The sequence below is a fragment of the Glycine soja genome, chromosome 3 (assembly GCF_004193775.1).
Source record: "Glycine soja cultivar W05 chromosome 3, ASM419377v2, whole genome shotgun sequence".
Taxonomy (NCBI): Eukaryota; Viridiplantae; Streptophyta; class Magnoliopsida; order Fabales; family Fabaceae; genus Glycine; species Glycine soja.
In genome coordinates, this window is record NC_041004.1 from 30,043,694 (window position 1) to 30,064,534 (window position 20,841).

A 20,841-nucleotide genomic window follows, 5' to 3' on the forward strand; every position below is an offset into this window, starting at 1 on the left:
AGTACAAGTAAAATTATTTTGCTAAATGACATGACACAAGTTTTGCTCATACAAGTTCAATCTTTTAGGCATTAGCCAATGAAATTCTCATTCATGTGTAACTTTTGAGTAATAATATTAGAAGGACTAGAATTGATCATCAATGAACCAAACTTAACCCATAATTATTATTGACTTAACAATGATATGAATATGAGGAATACAAGTTCCCATACTATAAAATTCATGTCCATTTATTTAATAATGCGTGTTTCCTTTATATATAAAAATTCTCCATTTACTTATAGAAAAATCAATTTTGAATACTTAGATTTTAACAACATTAAGTTAACTCTCCAAAAAATGTGGTTAACCCTTTTAATACGAACAATTAGTCATAGTTATAAAACAACATATTCATAATAAACAATAATGTTAATATAAAACATAGTACTAAGTAGTCAAGTAAAAAATAAAATAAAATAGAAAACAAATAAATTCAACACATGTATTATTGTCAAATTTAGCAATAAAAAAATCTTATTCAATTAAATACATTTCAATCTGTTCATTGCCAAAAAAGTTGAAGTAAATGTAAAATCAAAATAAATTTTTCTCATGGGAAGTAATTACATATAGTATGATACAAATTAAAAAATTTTGCTTGTGTTAAAAAAAAACTTCTTTCATGATTATTACCACAAACAAGAATCTCCTATTCTTAATCATATGGAATTTTGTGGCTTCAAGTGCGTCTCCAAAGGCCAAAACTCCTCAAATTTTTAATTTGATCTCCTGAAGCTCTTGGTTAATGTATGGAAATCTCAACTATATAACAATACATCGCCCCAGCTCCAATCAATTGTAATTTATTATACTTTGAACTAAAAGGTTAAAAAAGAACATCTATCTCAGTAAAGTGTTACAAAAGGAGAAGAGACAAAATTCAAAGTAATACCCTATAAAAGGTGGTTTAAATCGCAAGTGTGAAAAACTAAGTTTATTTTCTAACAGTTTAACCCCAATTTTAGGTGCATAATTAGAATTTCTTATGAAATTAGAAGCAAAAACACAAGAAAGTTGTGAGATTCTATTTTCCGACATAGGTTTGTTGAAACAATCTTGATAGGAGCACGATTTTATGTAGTAGACACCAATAGCAACAAACTACGTGTTTAACAAAAATGAAGATGAAAGTTTTTCAACAAGTTAACACTTAACAAACAATGTGATGCGAAGGATAAAATCCAAGCATTCAGAAAAAGCATTAAGAACTTGTTGACCATTGATCACTAGGGACCAAAAACATAAGTAATAAGACTCTAATCATCACTATCTTGTGATATGAAACAAACCTACTTTTAACACTAATAATCTAGATCAAACACAAATGTAGCACAACTAACACAATTTAAACCTAAAAACACTCTTAATAAAGAAGAGGAAAGGAATGCTTTGGGTGCATCATGTGACATGATTAAGAGAATAAAGATAAACGTATGCGTTATAGTAATCACAAATTGTATACATCTTGTTAACCATGTACAAAATAATTTTAACCATCCTGGTTAACATAGTTAACCCAATGACAATATTAGTCTACAAAATAATATCATGACATCAGTAACCATTTGCAATAAGATAATTAACCATGACATATACTTTAAATGTATTAGCTCTATATAATGTGTAGTTAACCGCTGACATCGATAAAATTAACAACTTTCAAATATTGTAAAGCATTAAGCATCATGTCCATATCCTTCATGTTAATGATACAGGGCGCATGTATGACTTAAGAAGCGGTACAATTATATATAGGCACTTGTTCAACATACCAAAATACAAATAACACACACACACGAAGTAAAATATACAATTTCAACATGCATGGAATGAACCTAAACTATTTTTGGATTCTATAAAATAATAATTCTCGAATCCTAACTCAAGCATGACAAAGACATTGATTGGGAATCACACTCAAACATATGGGCAAACTTTTGGATTCCCTCTCAATACTCAAAAACCTTGAACTTTCATCACAATAACTCATAATCTAGATATGTGTGAACCCAGACAACTAAATAAGCACGCAAACACAACTATCACAAGCACCACAACCATCATCTCATAAGAAAAAATTAATACCTAAAGTATTGAGATTTCTATATAAATACTTGGGTTACACATAGGTATTTATATAGAAATCACTTATGTCAAGTCGCACAGTAAAAACTACTGAGTTAACTACTCTAACGAATAATGTTAACCACTTATCCGTAAAATTACACTTAACTATATACCTAATAGAGTTAACCACTAATCACACGTGAGTTAACACTTTGAATTACTCTGTGACAGTTTCATAGAGAAAAGAAAGGCATACCTTCAAGTCATGAGAGAAATGCAACCGCAACAATAGTTTCAGGTGAAGTACCTCCGACGACTAACGTTGGACAGATCAGGTGCGACGATGGTTTAGACAACATGTGACTAGGAGAACGAAATTCAACTGCAACATCAACTTTAGGTGGACCACCTCTGATGACTAATGTTGAACAAAGTTTCAATCGGGTGTGATGAGTTCAAACAAAGTGGGACAAAACAAGGATTTCATATCTCCTAATCCTTCACATTGTATCACTGAGAGTTGGGAGTGGTGAAATCAATGCACAATGAAGATGGAGGAACGACTTGGGTGAACGCATAGTGGAGATGAAAGAACGATGAACACACATAAAGGAGAGAGAGGCAGAGAAAGAGAAGTTGTACCCTAAACTACTCAATTCTCCCTTTTCAATTGAAAATTTTCTTTTTTCTTTTTATTTTTCTTTTATTAAATATAAAATAATATAATGATATATTTTATTCCACATAGGCAATGATCAGATGGACAGTGATTACTGAGCGGTACGAGTATCACTACTCTAAAAATTATAGAATGTTAAAAATAGGTAGCAAATTTTGCAAGAAAAAACATTTTGGCAAAATTATAAAAAAATATGGTGATAAATGTGCAATTAATAAAATATAGAAATAAATCACATATATGTAAAAAAAATGGAAATATTTTTTTTTACTATTTTAAAATTGGATCGGACCATCCAATTTGACGGGAAATCAATCAGTGTCTCAACCGACACTTCCTAAAAGTTGGTGTATCCTTAAAGCAACTCAAAACAGTTGAACTGATCGAAAAACCTAGTGGCTTGATCGGTTTAGCTTAAATTTTTTTTAAATTCAAAACAACGTCATTTTATTTTTTATTACAAAAATATTATAATTTATGAAACTTTTTAAGTGAATTTTATTTTTTATTATCATAAATTATGTGTATTATGTTATTTGTTGTTCAATATTATCATGATATTATATTACAATATTTTAAAAAATATTTTATTAAAATAAATTCGACCCAAATTTGATTCGGATTAAACTATTGACTCTTAAACCAGTATCTTGATTGATGACTGGACCACCGTTACTATAACATTGTATTTTTTTTTTACCCCATAAAAAATATGACATAGAAACAGTGGGTTCCTCCTGTACCAAAATAAAAAGAAACAGTGGGTTCTTTTTTAAAGAAATCTGTGGGTTTGACCAACATCTATGTTAGACATTAAAGAATAAATACTTTTACTTTAAATTTATTTTTCAGTTTTCAATTTATTGATTTGTGCCTTCAAAAAGACATGATGGCAAAATTTGATAATTAATTAGGAGTAGCTGATTCAAACTAAAAACATATATAAAAGATTAAAATTAGACCTTAATTATTAATCTACATTAACTCAAGGAAAAAAAGGTCAGAGTAGATTTATTTCACATTAATTAACGATATTAACTTTTTCTTTAAAAAAGAAATTTCTTTATGACATGCCGGTAATAATTAGTAGATGGAAATTGTTTGAAACATATATTAGAGATTTTTGCTTCATAACGTACCAGTAATAATTTTAAATTTTTTTATTGGATATTTTTTCCTTAATTACTTCTCTCTCATTATTAATGATGCTAGTATATTAAATAGAACCCCACACATTTGCTTCCTTCACATAACACAAATCACTTTAGTCAACTCTCCAAGTCTTAATCTCTCAAAGAGAATTCAACAAAAATAAGAGAAATTTCTCTATCGTGAAATATGCAAAGCCTAATCACTTGTGTTTTGATTATTGCTTTTATTTCACCATGTTTATGTCATAGGTGGAATGTTGGAACCCAAAACACAATTTATAATGTGATAGATTTTGGTGCCGTGGGAGATGGCAAAACAGACGATACACAAGTACGTGTGTTTATGTTTTGTTATTTCTAATTCTAAGGCTTAATTGTACATTTCTTTTTTCTACTATTGCTATTTTTTATTCTTTTTTGAAAATTTGTTTTTTTACCTATTTTTATTGTATAATATTGACCTATTTAATTATTAACTCCACATCTAATATTTAACAAAAATGTTAATGAAAATGAAACATTTAACGGCACATTCACATTAACACTCTATTACTTTGTCAGTATTTTTGTTAAGTATTGTATGTCAAGTTAACAAATTGATCAAAATTATATTATTTAGCATTTAACAAGACATTTCTATTTTGAATTGATGGTAGGCATTTTTAAAAGCATGGCAAAGCATGTGTGAAGCACAAGGGACATCAACTCTATTAATACCACCAAACAAAGTATTCTTGGTGACGAGCATGTGACTAAAGGGTCCTTGCGTCGCCCCAAGTGTTCAAATTCAGGTATTTCTAATATCATATCCAACTGCATACCATCAAACTATTATTTCTTTTTTGTTTTATTAAACTTTTGGTACTCTAAAATTTTATGATCTTTTAATGTTATTTTTATTTTTGAATATTTTAAATAAGGCTCTCATAAAATATATTTCGTTATTAATTTTCATTTTTTTTTCTTAAATTCCATTTTAATTTACTTTTGAATTTATTTAAATGTCAAAAAATTCTCATTTAATCCGTATAAATGTAACAAGTTTTCTCTTAATCTGTAGACTGGGATATCAAATAAAAAAATATAAAAAATTATAATATTTACAAATTACATATATTAAAAAGTAAGTGAAATACTACTTAACAAAAAAAGAGTAACCCAATTATTAATAGAGATTCTATGATAAAATATTTATAAAAAAAAACTATTCAAAATAAAGTAAGTCATAAAATGATAATTATAAGGTTTTAAAGAATAAAACTTAGTAGAGTCATTCATTAGAATCTTTCTGGCATGTTCAAAATAAATATCCAATACTGAATCATTAAATGGAAAAAATAAACAAATTTCTTTTTCTGTTTTTTTTCATTAAGAAAAACTAAAAAATGTTAAATATATTTAGATGAATAAATCAAAAAGGTGTTGAGTCATAATATATAGACTATTGTACTAAAGTTAATTTGGGTTTCTCCTATTTGTATATCTTGGCCTTCTGGAATCCTTTTAATAATTGAAAAAAAGTCCTTGCAATATGACTTTGTATTTTCTCATTATTTGTTTAATTTTCCTCCACTCTTCTTGTAGCTTCAAGGGGTAATAGTTGCACCTACCAAGGATGCATGGGTGGAAGGTAATCTGAATACTTTGATTATGATCTCAAATGTAAACGGTCTCACAATTGATGGAAGTGGTGGATTAATCGATGGCTACGGTTCTGCTTGGTGGGCATGCAAATCTTGTCCACGACCATCGGTTTGACTACTCTAAGCTCTATTTTCCCATAGTTTGTTTTTTTATATTGATATGGATATAAAAATTCAAATTAATCATTATTACTTTAGCATTTTTTAATTTCTAATTTTTAATTTTTTACTACCTCAATCTACGTCAAGAATGCACTTAGGTACAAGTTAGTATATTCTTCAAATGCAGTCAAATGACTGATAACTTGAAAGATGGAAAGGAATCAGATTATATTTTTGAAAAAAACTATACATACATCTCAATTTTGGAGTATACATGTATAAATGGAAAAGAAAAAAATCAGAAAAAAATAACTAAATGAAGATAGAGAAATTAATAAATTTAATAAATGATGTGATGATGTGAAATAAATATAAAAATAGGGGGAAAGGATAAAAATAGATAGAAAAATAAATCTAAATGTATGAATATAATAATCATATACTAATTTATTCTCAACACCACTTGACTGAATTTTTCATGTGGATGATGCAGGTTCTTATTATCAATTCCTGCAATTCTGTTAGTGTTACTAATCTGAACATGATTAATAGTCCAAAATCTCACATACACGTAAATGGTTGTGAGGGTGCCACATTTTCTCATATTAATATTAGTGCTCCCGGTGATAGTCCTAACACTGATGGATTTGACATTTCTACTTCCAAAAATATCATGATCGAAGATTCAACTATAGCCACCGGTAAATTAAACAAAGTTTTCATCTAATGAAAATATATATAGTATCAAATTTCAAATTAATGTTTTAAAATGATTACTATATGTGCAATTTTAACTTACATTGTCTTTCTACTTAAACAGGTGATGATTGTATTGCCATCAGTGGTGGCTCCTCCTACATCAATGTTACTGGGATTGCTTGTGGACCAGGCCATGGAATAAGGTTTATATAAATTACGTTTTAATTTATTTAATATATTTGGGAGTGATATCCTTCAACCTAACGCACTTATTAATATGAAAATAACAATTAAATATTTGATGGAATTATATCACACACTTGCACATGTCATAAAACTATAAAATGATTCCTTGATTAAATTAATATCTTTTGTTATATCCAATTTGTAACTATAACAAATCTCATCAATTAACATGAATGAATTAATCAGCATTGGCAGCCTCGGTAAAAAGTTTGATACAGTCCAAGAAGTTTATGTACGAAATTGCAGCTTCATAAGAACTACAAATGGAGCAAGAATCAAGACATTTCCAGTAAGCAAAATATATACGAGTGACAACGTATTTGCTTCCTATAACTATTTTGCTATAATTATATATTTTGTACCCTTTTCTTAAACAATGTAGTTATATAAAAGACCATCATTATACATTGGAATATATATATATATATATATATATATTAAAAATATTCTTTTAAATCCTGGAACATTGATTTAGAGGTGTAAGGAAATATTCATATGCATAGAAAAAAATTATTCCCAATATGTCTTACCACTTGAAAGGAATATTTTATTCATTGTATTTTTTTTTATATATAGAATGGAATGGGTTATGCGAAACAAATTACTTTTGAGGATATCACCTTAGAACAAACTCGCAACCCAATAATTATAGATCAAGAGTATCGTGATTTAACGGTATTCACTTAACTATACATTGATATTATATCCCGTTATTCCAACTTGTTTATTTTGTCTATTGTCTATTAAAGTTGTATTTTTGGAATAATTAGAATCAAGCAGTTGAAGTCAGTGATGTGACATACAGAGGAATTCATGGAACATCTCTAGATGGAAGAGCTATTACCTTAGATTGCGGCGAGTCTGGTTGTTATGGAATTGTATTGGATCAAATCAACATTGTCTCTTGTTTAACAGGAAAGTCTGCTTCGTGTTTTTGCAATAATGCTCATGGAACAGCTACAGCTACAAATCCAAATTGTACTTGCTTATTACCATGAAATCCTTGTTACCCACTCAAACATATCTATAAGTGAAATAATGAGTATTATCATATTACTTTTTCAATAAAATATTAATGTGAACACTCATTTTTAGGTTTTTTATTTGCTCCTCTTTTATTTAATTTATTATATGTTTTTATTTTTATAGAATGGAATTTGCCAAAGTAATATATATAAATAACTACATTTAATGTTATACATAACATTTAATTACTTGACAGTATACAAATATTCCATAAAAAATTATTTTTTTAAAATTATGTAAAATGATAAGGAACGCCATTTCTTAGAAATTGTTCTAAATGAAATTATTTACGTTCAAATAAATTTTTCCTTTTACAAATTTTTGTGTGACAATTTTTGGCAGAAAAAGAGAAAAGAAGTTTATTCTTGAAAATTTCACAAATAGAGTTTCTCTTTCACATTAGAAGTTTTTGTACGGCACACAAATATAAGAATCAGTGCGACCTGCACCCGGGTGTTTGGAATTGTTGTTTGTTGCTACAGAACACAACTTGCCAAATGCCAAAAGGAAAGAGAAACATAAGTATACACTAAAATCCACACACAAGAGTTCCAATAACTCAAGAAAATTAGTAACACATTGTGAAAAATAAACACCACGGAAAGTATCACTTTAACTAAGTATCACTTTATTTTTTTAATTTTTAATGTAATATTAATATTAAAATCAATTCTATAAATTATTTTTCTTTTTTATTTATTAGTTCTTCGGTATAAAATAATTTAAGACGATATTTATTTTGAGATGGAATAACTAGTTTTTCAGTAATGTTTGATTGAAAAAGAGAGGAGAAGAGAGTAAAAGGGAGGAGAGAATTTTTACAATTTTCTCTTATGTGATTTAGAAATTTGGAAAGAAAGGGAAAATTTGTTTAAGTGGCACCATAAAGTTACAAAAGTAATTATTCAATAATATAAAGTACTTCCATGGAACTATAAAATACATAATACTACAAGTACTTCCGCGGAACAAACTCAAGCACTTTGTCAAGAGAAAGTCGAGAACTCAAGCACTTTGTATAAGAAAAATATAATTTATTTTACTTTCTTAATTTTTCCTATTATAAATACTTTTTGATAAGTTTACCGAAATTGACCCTGTCATGTTGGTTATCAGGTAGAGATTAGAGAACAAAATATTTCAATGTATTGTGTTAAATTTACCATGAATATTTTGTTTTTTAGTAACCATTTTGTGTCCCCATTGTTACGGAACATACCTCAAGGGAGGACTTCTATGAATGATTATGTTCATTTCTTAATCTTTTACACACAAGATAAATCTACTCACACTCCTATAGGGTAGAAGAGGGATTTATAGGGTATAACAAACATGCATACACATACATAGCAACAAGTGTAGGAAACATTGTTGTACATTTAGAGGCTGCATTTTTTCTACATTTTCCTGCATGTTCTCTACTGTAATCGGAGTGTCTTCTTAATTTTTCTTTATATTTCATTTAGTGAATCAGTTCCTATCAGAGCATCGTCCACGCTTCAAGCACAGATGGTTCATACGTGAGGAGGCCAGAGGCGTGTTAGATATAAAAACCTATTCATAAGTCTTCACCTCACAGGTTAAGCTTTTGGAATAATTGGTTAATGAAAACTACTAACACAGTTTTTATCAGTCATACATATCAGCATACAAGAGGGAGAACAAAGAAATCAGATCAAAATAAGGATTAGAAAGAACTAACTCAACTATATCCACTCCTTGATTGATGATCTTATATTGATGTTTCTATATCAATAACACACAACTGGATCTAGATCCTCAAAAACTACATTTAACACTAACATTTATTTTAGGACACAAAAGTAAGATATATAATTACATATTAAAATTTAACACCAATTACATATATTATACCCTATATATCTCGCATACCTTTCAATAACTTCCTTCTCGAGCTACAATAAATTCCTCCATTTTATCAGTATCACCAATATCAGTAGGTACCAATATCTCATCCTCAGTTGTGAAATTGTATCTACCCCCAATAGCTCTTAAAAGCTGATACACTTCAAACATGGTGGGCCTCTCCTTTGGCGTTGGTGAGACACAGTTGCATACAACCTTTAGAAATTGGAAAAGCTCGCCATCAGCATCCTTGCTGACTAGTGATTCATCAATGGCATCATGGTGTTCTGCATTGCTTGTGAGCTCCGTAATCCATTCTACCAGATTTCCTTTAAAAGTTTCCGGAGCTTTATAGACATTGGTAGGTCTTTCACCTGTCACCAACTCAAGAAGAACAGTTCCAAAGCTGTAAATATCCCCTTTAGTTGTGGCAACCAAAGTTCTTGTGTACTCAGGAGCAACATAACCTAAATCACCAAACTCCCCATTTACAAAAGTACTCAAATGAGTATCAATTGGGTTCATCAGTCTGGCAAGGCCAAAATCAGAAATTTTCGGCTCAAAATCTGCATCCAACAACATGCACTTCGAGCTAATGTTTCGGTGGATAATACAGGGATTGCAGCTATGATGAAGCCATGCTAAACCTTTGGCAGCTCCAATTGCAATTTTGAGCCTTGTAGTCCAGTCAAGGGTGCTCACACCATCAGCAGGATGGAGTTGGTCATGGAGGATTCCATTTGGCATATTTTTATAGACTAAAAGCCTCTCCCTTTTGGCCATGCAAAAACCTAAAAGAGGAACCAGATTGCGATGTTTGACAGTACCCAGCGTACCCATTTCAGACATAAATTGTTTTTCAGTGTACTGAGATTCTTGTAATCTCTTAACCATAAGTGTCGTGCCATCATCAAGGACAGCTTTGTAAACAGTTCCTGTTCTTCCTGTCCCAATCATATTGGTATTACTGAAGTTGTTAGTAGCCTTCATGATATCACTCAGTTTCATTTTTGGAATTGATTTCTCAAACATAGAAACCTGATGTCCATATCATATTAGTTAGACTTAGGCATAATATCCTCATTAGAATTCAATTGTGTGTAAATCATACAAACTAAGGCTCTTTAAATTTTACACAAATTAATTTTTCAGAAAATATATTCTACATTTTTTAAACTTTGACAAAAAAAAAATGTATAATTTATCAGTTCGATTTAGAAAATATTTTATTTTCCTTTGTTTAGTGCAACAGTATGCAAAACATGTTTTGCCTATTAATATACACAACATAGTCAAGGAAATAAAATATTTATTACGAAAATGTTTCACTTGAAACTTGCAAGAATTTAAAAAAAAAATGAAATATTTCTAACAAACTAGTTCCTATCTTAAACATTTAAAACAATTATCTATTGCTACAAGACACAAATGGATCTACAAGAAAAATGAATAGTTGTGTAATCATATATGTTCTGTGCAATGCACCAATATAGCTTGCCTTAATTTGTTTAGTTCCTTTTAGACTTCTTGCCCATTTGTTTCCTTCAGGGTCCTCTTCCTTCTTCTTGAAAGAAACACGTCGCACAAAGAAGAACAATCCAATACACAATCCTAATGCCGCAAGAGTCACCCCGCCAGCAGCAGCTCCAGCAATAACAGCCAAGTTACTCTTGGAAGACTTGGTTTGGCAAGGCGCCAATGTTTTTCCTCCACATAGGCCTTGATTATTTGCATAATTTTTTGAAACTCCAGCGCTAAAGATTGGAACTGGCCCCATCAAAAGATTGTTGGATACATAAAATGTCTTGATTCGTGAGAGAACACCAAATTGTGGAGGAATTTGACCACTGAGTCAATTCTGATCAAGTTTAACCCTGTGTTTGGATGGAGCAATTTAACATGGAAATTCATTTTTCCAAGGAATTTAAAATGATTCATGATAAAATAGCTTGTTTGGATAGAGTATTTGAAACAAGATCTAATTTCTGGTATTTTTATGAATCATTTTGATTGACTAAAATAGTGGGATTTCAAATTCTCTAAAAAAATATAGAATTTGAAATTATTTTTTCGGAGATGCTCACTTTAACTCACGTTCTTGCTCGTGACTCTTTTTCGCTCAAAACACACAACTATGGGTGACCAAAGTTTTTACTGCCGATATGGACATAAGTTGTTTTTCAATGACTTTGGCCGATGTTTTTTCAATCAAAATTTTTCTGTATGATGTCAACCAAAGCTATTTTTTACAGATATCGACTAAGATTTTTTTTAGATGATGTTGGTTAGGGTTATTTTCTCACTGACATCACTCATGGAAAGTTTTTGCTAATGTCGGCCAAGGATTTTTTTGTCCGTTGTCATCCAGATTTTTTCAGTTAATGTTGACTAATATTTTTTTTGGCCAATGTTGACTAGAATTTTTCTACTTACATCGGTCATGACTAACTTTTGAGTAAACACATGTTAGGGTTTTTTAGCTGACGTCAGCTAGGTTTTTCCAGCCAACATCAGCCAAAGCTATTTTTAGCCAATATTGGTTAAGGTTATTTTTTAGCCGATGTTAGTTAGGGTGTTTTGGCTGATGTCAACTAGATTTTCTTAGCCGACATCGGTTAGGATTTTTTTGTTGCCATTGACTAAGGTTTTTTGGCTGACATCAGCTAGAGCTATTTCTTAACCACATTAGCTAGGTATTTTGGTTGATGTTGGCTAAGGTTTTTTCTGCTAACACCAGCTAGGTATTTTTTACCAACATCGGACATGAATATTGTTAGTCGACATTGACTAGGTTCTTATAGTTGACATCCACTAGAGTTTTTCGGTCGATATCGGTCAAATTTATTTTTTAACCAACATCAGCCAAGGTTATTTTATATCTGATGTTGGGTAGGATTTTTTGTTCGACATTGGTCAGGACTATTTTTTTTAGCCAACTTCGACTACGGATTTTTCGGCCAATGTTGACCAATGATGTTATTCGGCCGACATCGGGTAGGTTTTATTGGTCGGCAACAATCAAGCAATTTTTTAGCCGATATTGAGTAGATTTTTTTGTCAACGTTTGCTAGGATTTAACACCAATTACATATATTATACCCTATATATCTCGCATACCTTTCAATAACTTCCTTCTCGAGCTACAATAAGTTCCTCCATTTTATCAATATCACCAATATTAGTAGGTACCACTATCTCATCCTCAGTTGTGAAATTGTATCTACCCCCAATAGCTCTTAAAAGCTAATACACTTCAAACATGGTGGGCCTCTCCTTTGGCGTTGGTGAGACACAATTGCATGCAACCTTTAGAAATTGGAAAAGCTCGCTATCAGCATCCTTGCTGACTAGTGATTCATCAATGGCATCATGGTGTTCTGCATTGCTTGTGAGCTCCGTAATCCATTCTACCAGATTTCCTTTATAAGTTTCTGGACTTTAGACGCATTGGTAGGTCTTTCACCTGTCACCAACTCAAGAAGAATAGTTCCAAGGCTGTAAATATCCCCTTTAGGTGTGGCAACCAAAGTTCTTTGTACTCAGGAGCAACATAACCTAAATCACCAAACTCCTCATTTACAAAAGTACTCAAATGAGTATCAATTGGTTTCATCAGTCTGGCAAGGCCAAAATCAGAAATTTTTGGCTCAAAATCTGCATCCAACAAGATGTATTTCGAGCTAATGTTTTGATGGATAATACGGGGATTGCAGCTATGATGAAGCCATGCTAAACCTTTGGCTGCTCCAATTGCAATTTTGAGCCTTGTAGTCCAGTCAAGGGTGCTCACACCATCAGCATGATGGAGTTGGTCATGGAGATTTCCATTTGGCATGTTTTTATAGACCAAAAGCCTCTCCCTTTTGGCCATGCAAAAACCTAAAAGAGGAACCAGATTGCGATGTTTGCCAGTACCCAGCGTACCCATCTCAGACATAAATTGTTTTTCAATTTACTGAGATTCTTGTAATCTCTTAACCATAAGTGTCGTGCCATCATCAAGGACAGCTTTGTAAACAGTTCATATTCTTCCTGTCCCAATCATATTGGTATTACTGAAGTTGTTAGTAGCCTTCATGATATCACTCAGTTTCATTTTTGGAATTGATTTCTCAAACATAGAAACCTGATGTCCATATCAGTATTAGTTAGACTTAGGCATAATATCCTCATTAGAATTCAATTGTGTGTAAATCATACAAACTAAGGCTCTTTAAATTTTACACAAATTAATTTTTCAGAAAATATATTCTACATTTTTTTAACTTTGACAACAAAAAATGTATAATTTAGCAGTTTGATTTAGAAAATATTTTATTTTCCTATGTTTAGCGCAACAGTATGCAAAACATGTTTTGCCTATTAATAAACACAACATAGTTAAGGAAATATAATATTTATTACGAAAATGTTTCACTTGAAACTTGAAAGAATTAAAAAAAAAGGAAATATTTCTAACAAACTAGTTCCTATCTTAAACATTTGAAATAATTATCTATTGCTACAAGACACAAATGGATCTACAAGAAAAATGAATAGTTGTGTAATCATATATGTTTTGTGCAATGCACCAATATAGCTTGCCTTAATTTGTTTAGTTCCTTTTAGACTTCTTGCCCATTTTTTTCCTTCGGGGTCCTCTTCCTTCTTCTTGAAAGAAACACGTCGCACAAAGAAGAACAATCCAATACACAATCCTAATGTCGCAAGAGTCACCCCGCCAACTGCAGCTCCAGCAATAACAACCAAGTTACTCTTGGAAGACTTCGCCTTGCAAGGCGCGAATGATTTTCCTCCACATAGGCCTTGGTTATTTGCATAATTTTCTGAAACTCCAGCGCTAAAGATTGGAACTGGCCTCATCAAAAGATTGTCGGATACATAAAATGTCTTGATTCGTGAGAGAACACCAAATTATGGAGGAATTTGACCAGTGAGTCGATTCTGATCGAGTTTAAGGGTATTAAGAAATTTATAGTTTGCAAGACTCACAGGAATCTCCCCAAAAAATTCATTTGAAGCTAGAATAACAGATGTTGCAAATGGTATACGAGTGGCTATGTCTCCCGAAATGGTTCCAGGGAGTTTGTTAATTGAAAGGTCTAATTCAGTTAAGCTTGAGCAATTTTGAATGCCGCGAGGAAACTGGCCCTTGAGTCCCATGTTCGATAGTTTGAGATTCAAGACCATGTTCTCATCAGGGTGCCAACACTCAACCCCATTAAACCTGCTGATATACCCTTCAGTTTTGTTGTTGAAATCCCTAGAGAACTTCAAATAGTTATAGGGGTCTTCAAGGGACTCTTTGATACTTTTCAAGCAGAAGATATTAGTGTTGGTAGTTGATTAGATGATAGTTGATAGTTGATAGTTTTAGAGAATTGTTTTAGAAGGAAGGCTATGTCATTGATTTCTTGGATTGTCAATTACAACATACCAATTGCCTATTTATAGGCTCAAGTCACCAACCTCTCAATGGTGGTGAATGTTTCTACATTACTTTAGGTCTTTCTAGAATTTTCATGATAGATTAGTATCATGATAGTTCTAGATTCTTCTATCTTATACATACACTTATAGTTCTAGATTGTTCTACCATATTCATACACATTATAGTTCTAGATTGTTCTACCATATTCTATAGTTCTAGGATATTCTGCTATTATATTTAAGAATATTCTAGAAATTTGTAGCAATTTCAACACTCCTCCTTGATGCAAATTTCTGTGACTCCGAGCATAGCTCGTAATTCTTCAAATCTTGGTCTTGGCAAAGCCTTCGTGAATATGTCTGCAATTTGATCTTCTGTTCTGCAGTAGTCGAGTTTGATCTCTTTAGTTGCTTCAGCTTCTCTGATAAAGTGATACTTGATTGCTATGTGTTTTGTTCTGCTGTGATGAACTGGATTCTTCGCCATTGCAATTGCTGATTTGTTGTTGCAATTGATTTTAGTAGGCTCATCTTGTTTTTCTCCCATGTCTTCAAGTATCCTACGAAGCCATATAGCTTGACTCGTTGCTTCAGCAGCTGCCACGTACTCTGCTTCTGCTGTTGATTGTGCTACTGTAGCTTGCTTCTTCGACGCCCAAGAGAACATTCCCGATCCTAGTGAGAAAGCATAGCCAGAGGTACTCCTCATGTCATCTGTTGAACCTGCCCAATCACTGTCGGTGTAGCCAAGTAATTCTGAGTTGGTTTCGGTAGTATACCATATACCGAACTCTTTTGTTCCTTGTAGATACCTCAAAATTCTTTTTCCTGCTCCAAAGTGTATTTGACTTGGGCTTTGCATGAATCTTGATAGAAGACTTGTAGCATACATTATGTCAGGCCGTGTAGCTGTCAAATATAGAAGGCTTCCAATTAGACTTCGGTATTTGGATGCATCAACTTCTGGTGCTCCATCATTCTTCTGTAGTTTCTCATTTGTTATGAGTGGAGTAGCAACAGGTTTGCAACCATACATCTTGAATTTCTTAAGTAAGCCTTCTGTGTATTTCTTTTGCGAGATGAATATCCCTTCATTTCTCTGACTTACCTCTATGCCGAGGAAGTAACTCATCAACCCAAGGTCGGTCATCTCAAAGGTCTTCATCATGTCTTCTTTAAACTCCATCATCATCTTAGTATTGTTTCCCGTGTAGATAAGATCATCTACATATAGAGAGAGTAAGAGAGTGTACTGACCTTGAGACTTGATGTAAAGTGTAGGCTCACTCTTGCTCCTCCTGAATCCTCGATCCATGAAATACTGATCGACTCTGCTATACCATGCTCGAGGTGCTTGCTTCAAACCGTAGAGTGCTTTTCTTAGTTTTAACACTTTGTTTTCTTTGCCTTCAGACACGAATCCTTGTGGCTGCTCCACATAGATCTCTTCTTCAAGTACGCCATTAAGGAAGGCGGATTTGACATCTAGTTGATGGATACTCCATCCTTTTTGTGACACAAGAGCTATTAGAGCTCTTATGGTATCAAGACGAGCTACTGGTGCAAATGTCTCATTGTAGTCAATTCCGGGTTGCTGTAAGTAACCCTTAGCTACTAGCCTCGCCTTGTGTTTCTGTATGGTGCCATCAGAGTTGAGCTTTGTCTTATTAAGACGAGCTACTGGTGCAAATTTTTCTGTATGGATACTCCATCTCTTCTTGTTGTTGTGATGGAGGTGAAGGTGGTTCACCTGGGTTTTCTTCCTCATCTTCTTCTTGAGGTAGTTGAACGAGTATAAGAACGTTCTTCTCCACTTTTTCTTCATCCCAATTCCATGAAGCATATTCATCAACTTCAACATCTCGACTGATGACGAGTTTCTTAGTTTGCAAGTTGTAGACACGGTAGCCCTTAGAGATATTGCTATACCCAAGGAAGATACCTCGTATAGTCTTGTCTTCAAGCTTGTGCCTCTTCATGTCTGGAATATGAATGTAGCATATAGATCCAAAGACCCTTAGGTGCTTTGCTGATGGCTTCTTCCCGTTCCAAGCTTCAATTGGAGTCTTGTCTTTTACAGACTTAGTTGGACATCTGTTGAGTATGTAAACAACAGTGTAGACTGCTTCAGCCCAGAATATGTTAGGTAGTCCCTTTTCCTTGAGCATCGATCTAGCCATCTCCATAACTGTGCGATTCTTTCTCTCGGACACTCCATTTTGTTGAGGAGAATATGCGACTGTAAGTTGTCTCTCAATGCCTTCATCCTCACAAAATCTTTCAAACTCGCGAGAGGTGTACTCTTTGCTGCGATCACTTCTTAGTACTTTTATCCGTTTTCCACTTTGATTTTCAGCAAGGGCCTTGAACTTTATGAATACTCCAAAGACTTCTGATTTTTCTTTTAGAAAATATACCCATGTCATTCTAGAGAAGTCATCAATGAAGAGTATGAAGTACCTATTGTTCCCATGTGATGGCGTTCTCATTGGTCCACAAACGTCTGTATGTATCAGCTCCAATAGTTCTTTCGCTCTCCATGCTCCACTTGTTGAGAAAGGAAATCAATGTTGCTTACCAAGAAGACATCCTTCACACACTTCATTGTTCTCCTTTATGCTTGGAAGATCTCTCATCATGTTCTTCTCATGTAACAACTTCAAGGCATGTGAGTTGAAGTGGCCAAATCTTCGATGCCATAGCCATGAATCATCAACTTGTACCTTCATGGCAACGTTTGTTGCATATTTTAAATTTAGAGGGAAGCTTCTATTGCTCTTATTCATCTTTACTTGGGCTATCTTAGACCTTTTATTTTTGTTGTCTAAGATTTTGCATACACCTCCTTCAAAGTGAAGTGTGTAGCCTCTCTCCATCATTTGGCCAATGCTTAGAAGATTTTCTTTTAGGCTGGGAACTAGTAAGACATCATGGATGAGTCGCGTACCTTTATCTGTCTCCACCATGACAGTGCCTTTGCCTTTTGATTCAACCACACTTCCATTTCCCAGTCGAACTTTGACTTTGACAGACTCATCAATACTTTTGAAAATAGTCTCATCCTTGGCCATGTGATTGCTACATCCACTATCCAAGTACCAGTTTCCTCCATTTTCTTTTATTGAGTCATGAGTGGCGTAGAACGTACATTGTTCTTGATCATGCTCCTCTGCGATATTAGCTTGATGCCTATTTTTGTTGCGACAATTTTTCTCTACGTGCCCGAACTTCTTGCAATGGTTGCATTGTGGCATATTACGGAACCAACAATTTTTCTCTGCGTGGCCTTGCCTTTTGCATATATTGCATGGAGGATTTTTATCTGTTTTGTTCTTAAGGAAATTCCTAGAACCTTCTCTTCTTCTAGAAGTTTCTCCATAATTTTTCTTTCCTCTATTTTCTTTGTTTTGGGGCTGAAATTTAAACTTTGACTGGAAGACATTTTCAATTGTATCTTCTTTATGCCTATACAGTCTTTGCTCATATGCTTCAAGAGAGCCCACAAGTTCTGTCTCTGATAGAGTGGACAGATCTTTGGTTTCCTCAATCGTTGTCACGATTGGGTCAAACTTTTGGGGCATAGTAATTAGAATTTTCTCAACAATTTTCTTGTCAAGAATATCTTCCCCAAAAGCTCTCATTTGATTAACTATTCCTTTAACTTTAGAATAATAATCTTTAACTGTCTCGGACTCCTTCATCTTCAATAGTTCAAAATCTCTTCTTAGAGATTGAAGTTTAACGGCACGTACCTTAACACTTCCTTGAAACTCCTCTTGCAATGTGTTCCACGCTTCTTTGGCAGTCTTAGCTCCCATAATTCTTGGGAAAATTGGATCAGTCACCGCTTGTTGCAAGGTGAACAACGTCTTTGAATTTTTCTGTTTATTTTTCTTCAACTCTTTTTCTTGAGATGCATTAAGAGCTGAAGTATCCGCGGGAATGGTGAAGCCTTCTTCTACTATGTCCCATAAATCTTGAGATGAAAAATATGTTTCCATTTTAACACGCCAGAAATCATAATTTTCACCATTGAAGATAGGGACAGAAATAGTTGACGATTGAGTAGTGTTATCCGTAGCTTAGAAAAAATATTATTGGAGTGGGTTAGTAGTACAAAGGAAATTTTTGAAGTAGTTGGGAGGATTTTGGAATGGTAGATAGGTAAGATAACTACGCCCAATGTATGACCGAACGTAGCTCTGATACCACTGTTGGTAGTTGATTAGATGATAGTTGATAGTTGATAGTTTTAGAGAATTGTTTTAGAAGGAAGGCTACGTCATTGATTTCTTGGATTGTCAATTACAACATACCAATTGCCTATTTATAGGCTCAAGTCACCAACCTCTCAATGGTGGTGAATGTTTCTACATTACTTTAGGTCTTTCTAGAATTTTCATGATAGATTAGTATCATGATAGTTCTAGATTCTTCTATCTTATACATACACTTATAGTTCTAGATTGTTCTACCATATTCATACACATTATAGTTCTAGATTGTTCTACCATATTCATACACATTATAGTTCTAGATTGTTCTACCATATTCTATAGTTCTAGGATATTCTGCTATTATATTTAAGAATATTCTAGAAATTTGTAGCAATTTCAACAATTAGTTTCAGTCCCATAGGTCATGCCACAACTAATCAACAACAAGAAATTAACAAGAATATGGGAGCTGGAAATCCAGCTATGCAAAACCATCTTCACCAAGATCCTAAAAACAAGCCAAGAGGAAGTAATCCAGACACCTCACTCAGATGGCTATCCAATCCAAGCAACAACACAACATATAAACTCCATAGCACTATAATCCTTCCAAGAACACACCCTGAAAAAACATTGAAAAGAAAACCAAAAGAGCAGAAAACACAGTTCAACACCTCACACAAACCAAGTCAACCATGCAAAAGTAAACAAAATCAATAATAAGGACAAAACTTAGATACAATTCTTTACGTGTTTTTGGCATTTTTCTCTAATCAGAATTGGAGTTTCACCTCGGTAATCAGCGTAATAAAGTTTTGCATTGAAGGTCAACATAGATTATCAAGATAAAACTCCAATTCTGATTGGAGAACAATACCAAAAGCACTATATGTAAGTTTTGTCCTAATAAGAAAAGGGCCAAAAATCCATACTTCACTCCAAAACAAACACTACAAGCCAAATTGCTACCCAATCCAAGTCACAGCACCACATATAAACTCCATAGCACTACAACCCTCCCAATAACACATCTTGAGAAACAATTGAAAACAAAACAGCATAAAACACAGTTCATCACTTCACACAAACCAAGTCAGGCATCCAAAAGTAAACAAAACCAACAAAAAAAAAACAGACAAAAAGAATCTATACACTAGACCAAAACTCATGCTGCAACAAAGCAAGAAAATTGACAAAAGAAGAAGAAAAGATCAAAACCCAGAGAAACCCTGTAGTATAGTTTATTCCAACACATGAAATGGGAAGAGGAAAAAAAATAAAATTTTGCAAAATTGCTCAAATAACCACCTGAGTTTTTTGATAACCCAATTCAGGAAACCCCATGAAGCTTTCAGGAAACTCTGCTCTGCCCAAGAAAAATACACAACCACTAAGTAAACAGCAGAAAATGAAAAGCAGCAACAATTGTATTTAGAAGTGAACCAAGAAGTTACCTTTGAGAGCGTTTTAAATGATAGTGTGGATGTGAATGGGGAGAAAAAACAAAAAAAGTGGAGTGGAACGGGTCAAAAAAGTTAAAGCCGAAAATTTCCAAGGTATAGAGGAAAATACTTGGACCTTTGAAATACGAAGACTTGTGAAAAGTGCATGCCTGAGTTGCTGTGACTCGCCATCGTGGAAAATTAAGGGTCTTATTATTATTAGGCAAA

At 33.1% G+C, this 20,841-nt stretch overlaps 2 protein-coding genes and 1 pseudogene across 2 annotated transcripts; 1 reads left to right on the forward strand and 2 right to left on the reverse strand.

Moving 5' to 3' along the window:
• Positions 1 to 4,699: 4,699 nt before the first annotated feature.
• LOC114405458 (probable polygalacturonase At3g15720) lies at positions 4,700 to 7,697 on the forward strand. The gene is made up of 7 exons (XM_028367978.1): positions 4,700 to 4,733; positions 5,527 to 5,694; positions 6,181 to 6,388; positions 6,508 to 6,589; positions 6,819 to 6,921; positions 7,209 to 7,307; positions 7,403 to 7,697. The coding sequence occupies exons 2-7, from the start codon at positions 5,593 to 5,595 to the stop codon at positions 7,628 to 7,630; spliced, it is 822 nt and encodes a 273-aa protein (XP_028223779.1). The 5' UTR covers positions 4,700 to 4,733; positions 5,527 to 5,592; the 3' UTR covers positions 7,631 to 7,697.
• Positions 7,698 to 9,427: 1,730 nt separating this feature from the next.
• LOC114405112 (probably inactive leucine-rich repeat receptor-like protein kinase At5g48380) lies at positions 9,428 to 11,301 on the reverse strand. Its single transcript, XM_028367775.1, has 2 exons — positions 11,023 to 11,301; positions 9,428 to 10,562 (listed from the first exon to the last, which is right to left on the reverse strand). The coding sequence occupies exons 1-2, from the start codon at positions 11,299 to 11,301 to the stop codon at positions 9,555 to 9,557; spliced, it is 1,287 nt and encodes a 428-aa protein (XP_028223576.1). The 3' UTR covers positions 9,428 to 9,554.
• Positions 11,302 to 12,644: 1,343 nt separating this feature from the next.
• On the reverse strand, positions 12,645 to 19,666 carry LOC114406397 (annotated as a pseudogene).
• Positions 19,667 to 20,841: the final 1,175 nt, after the last annotated feature.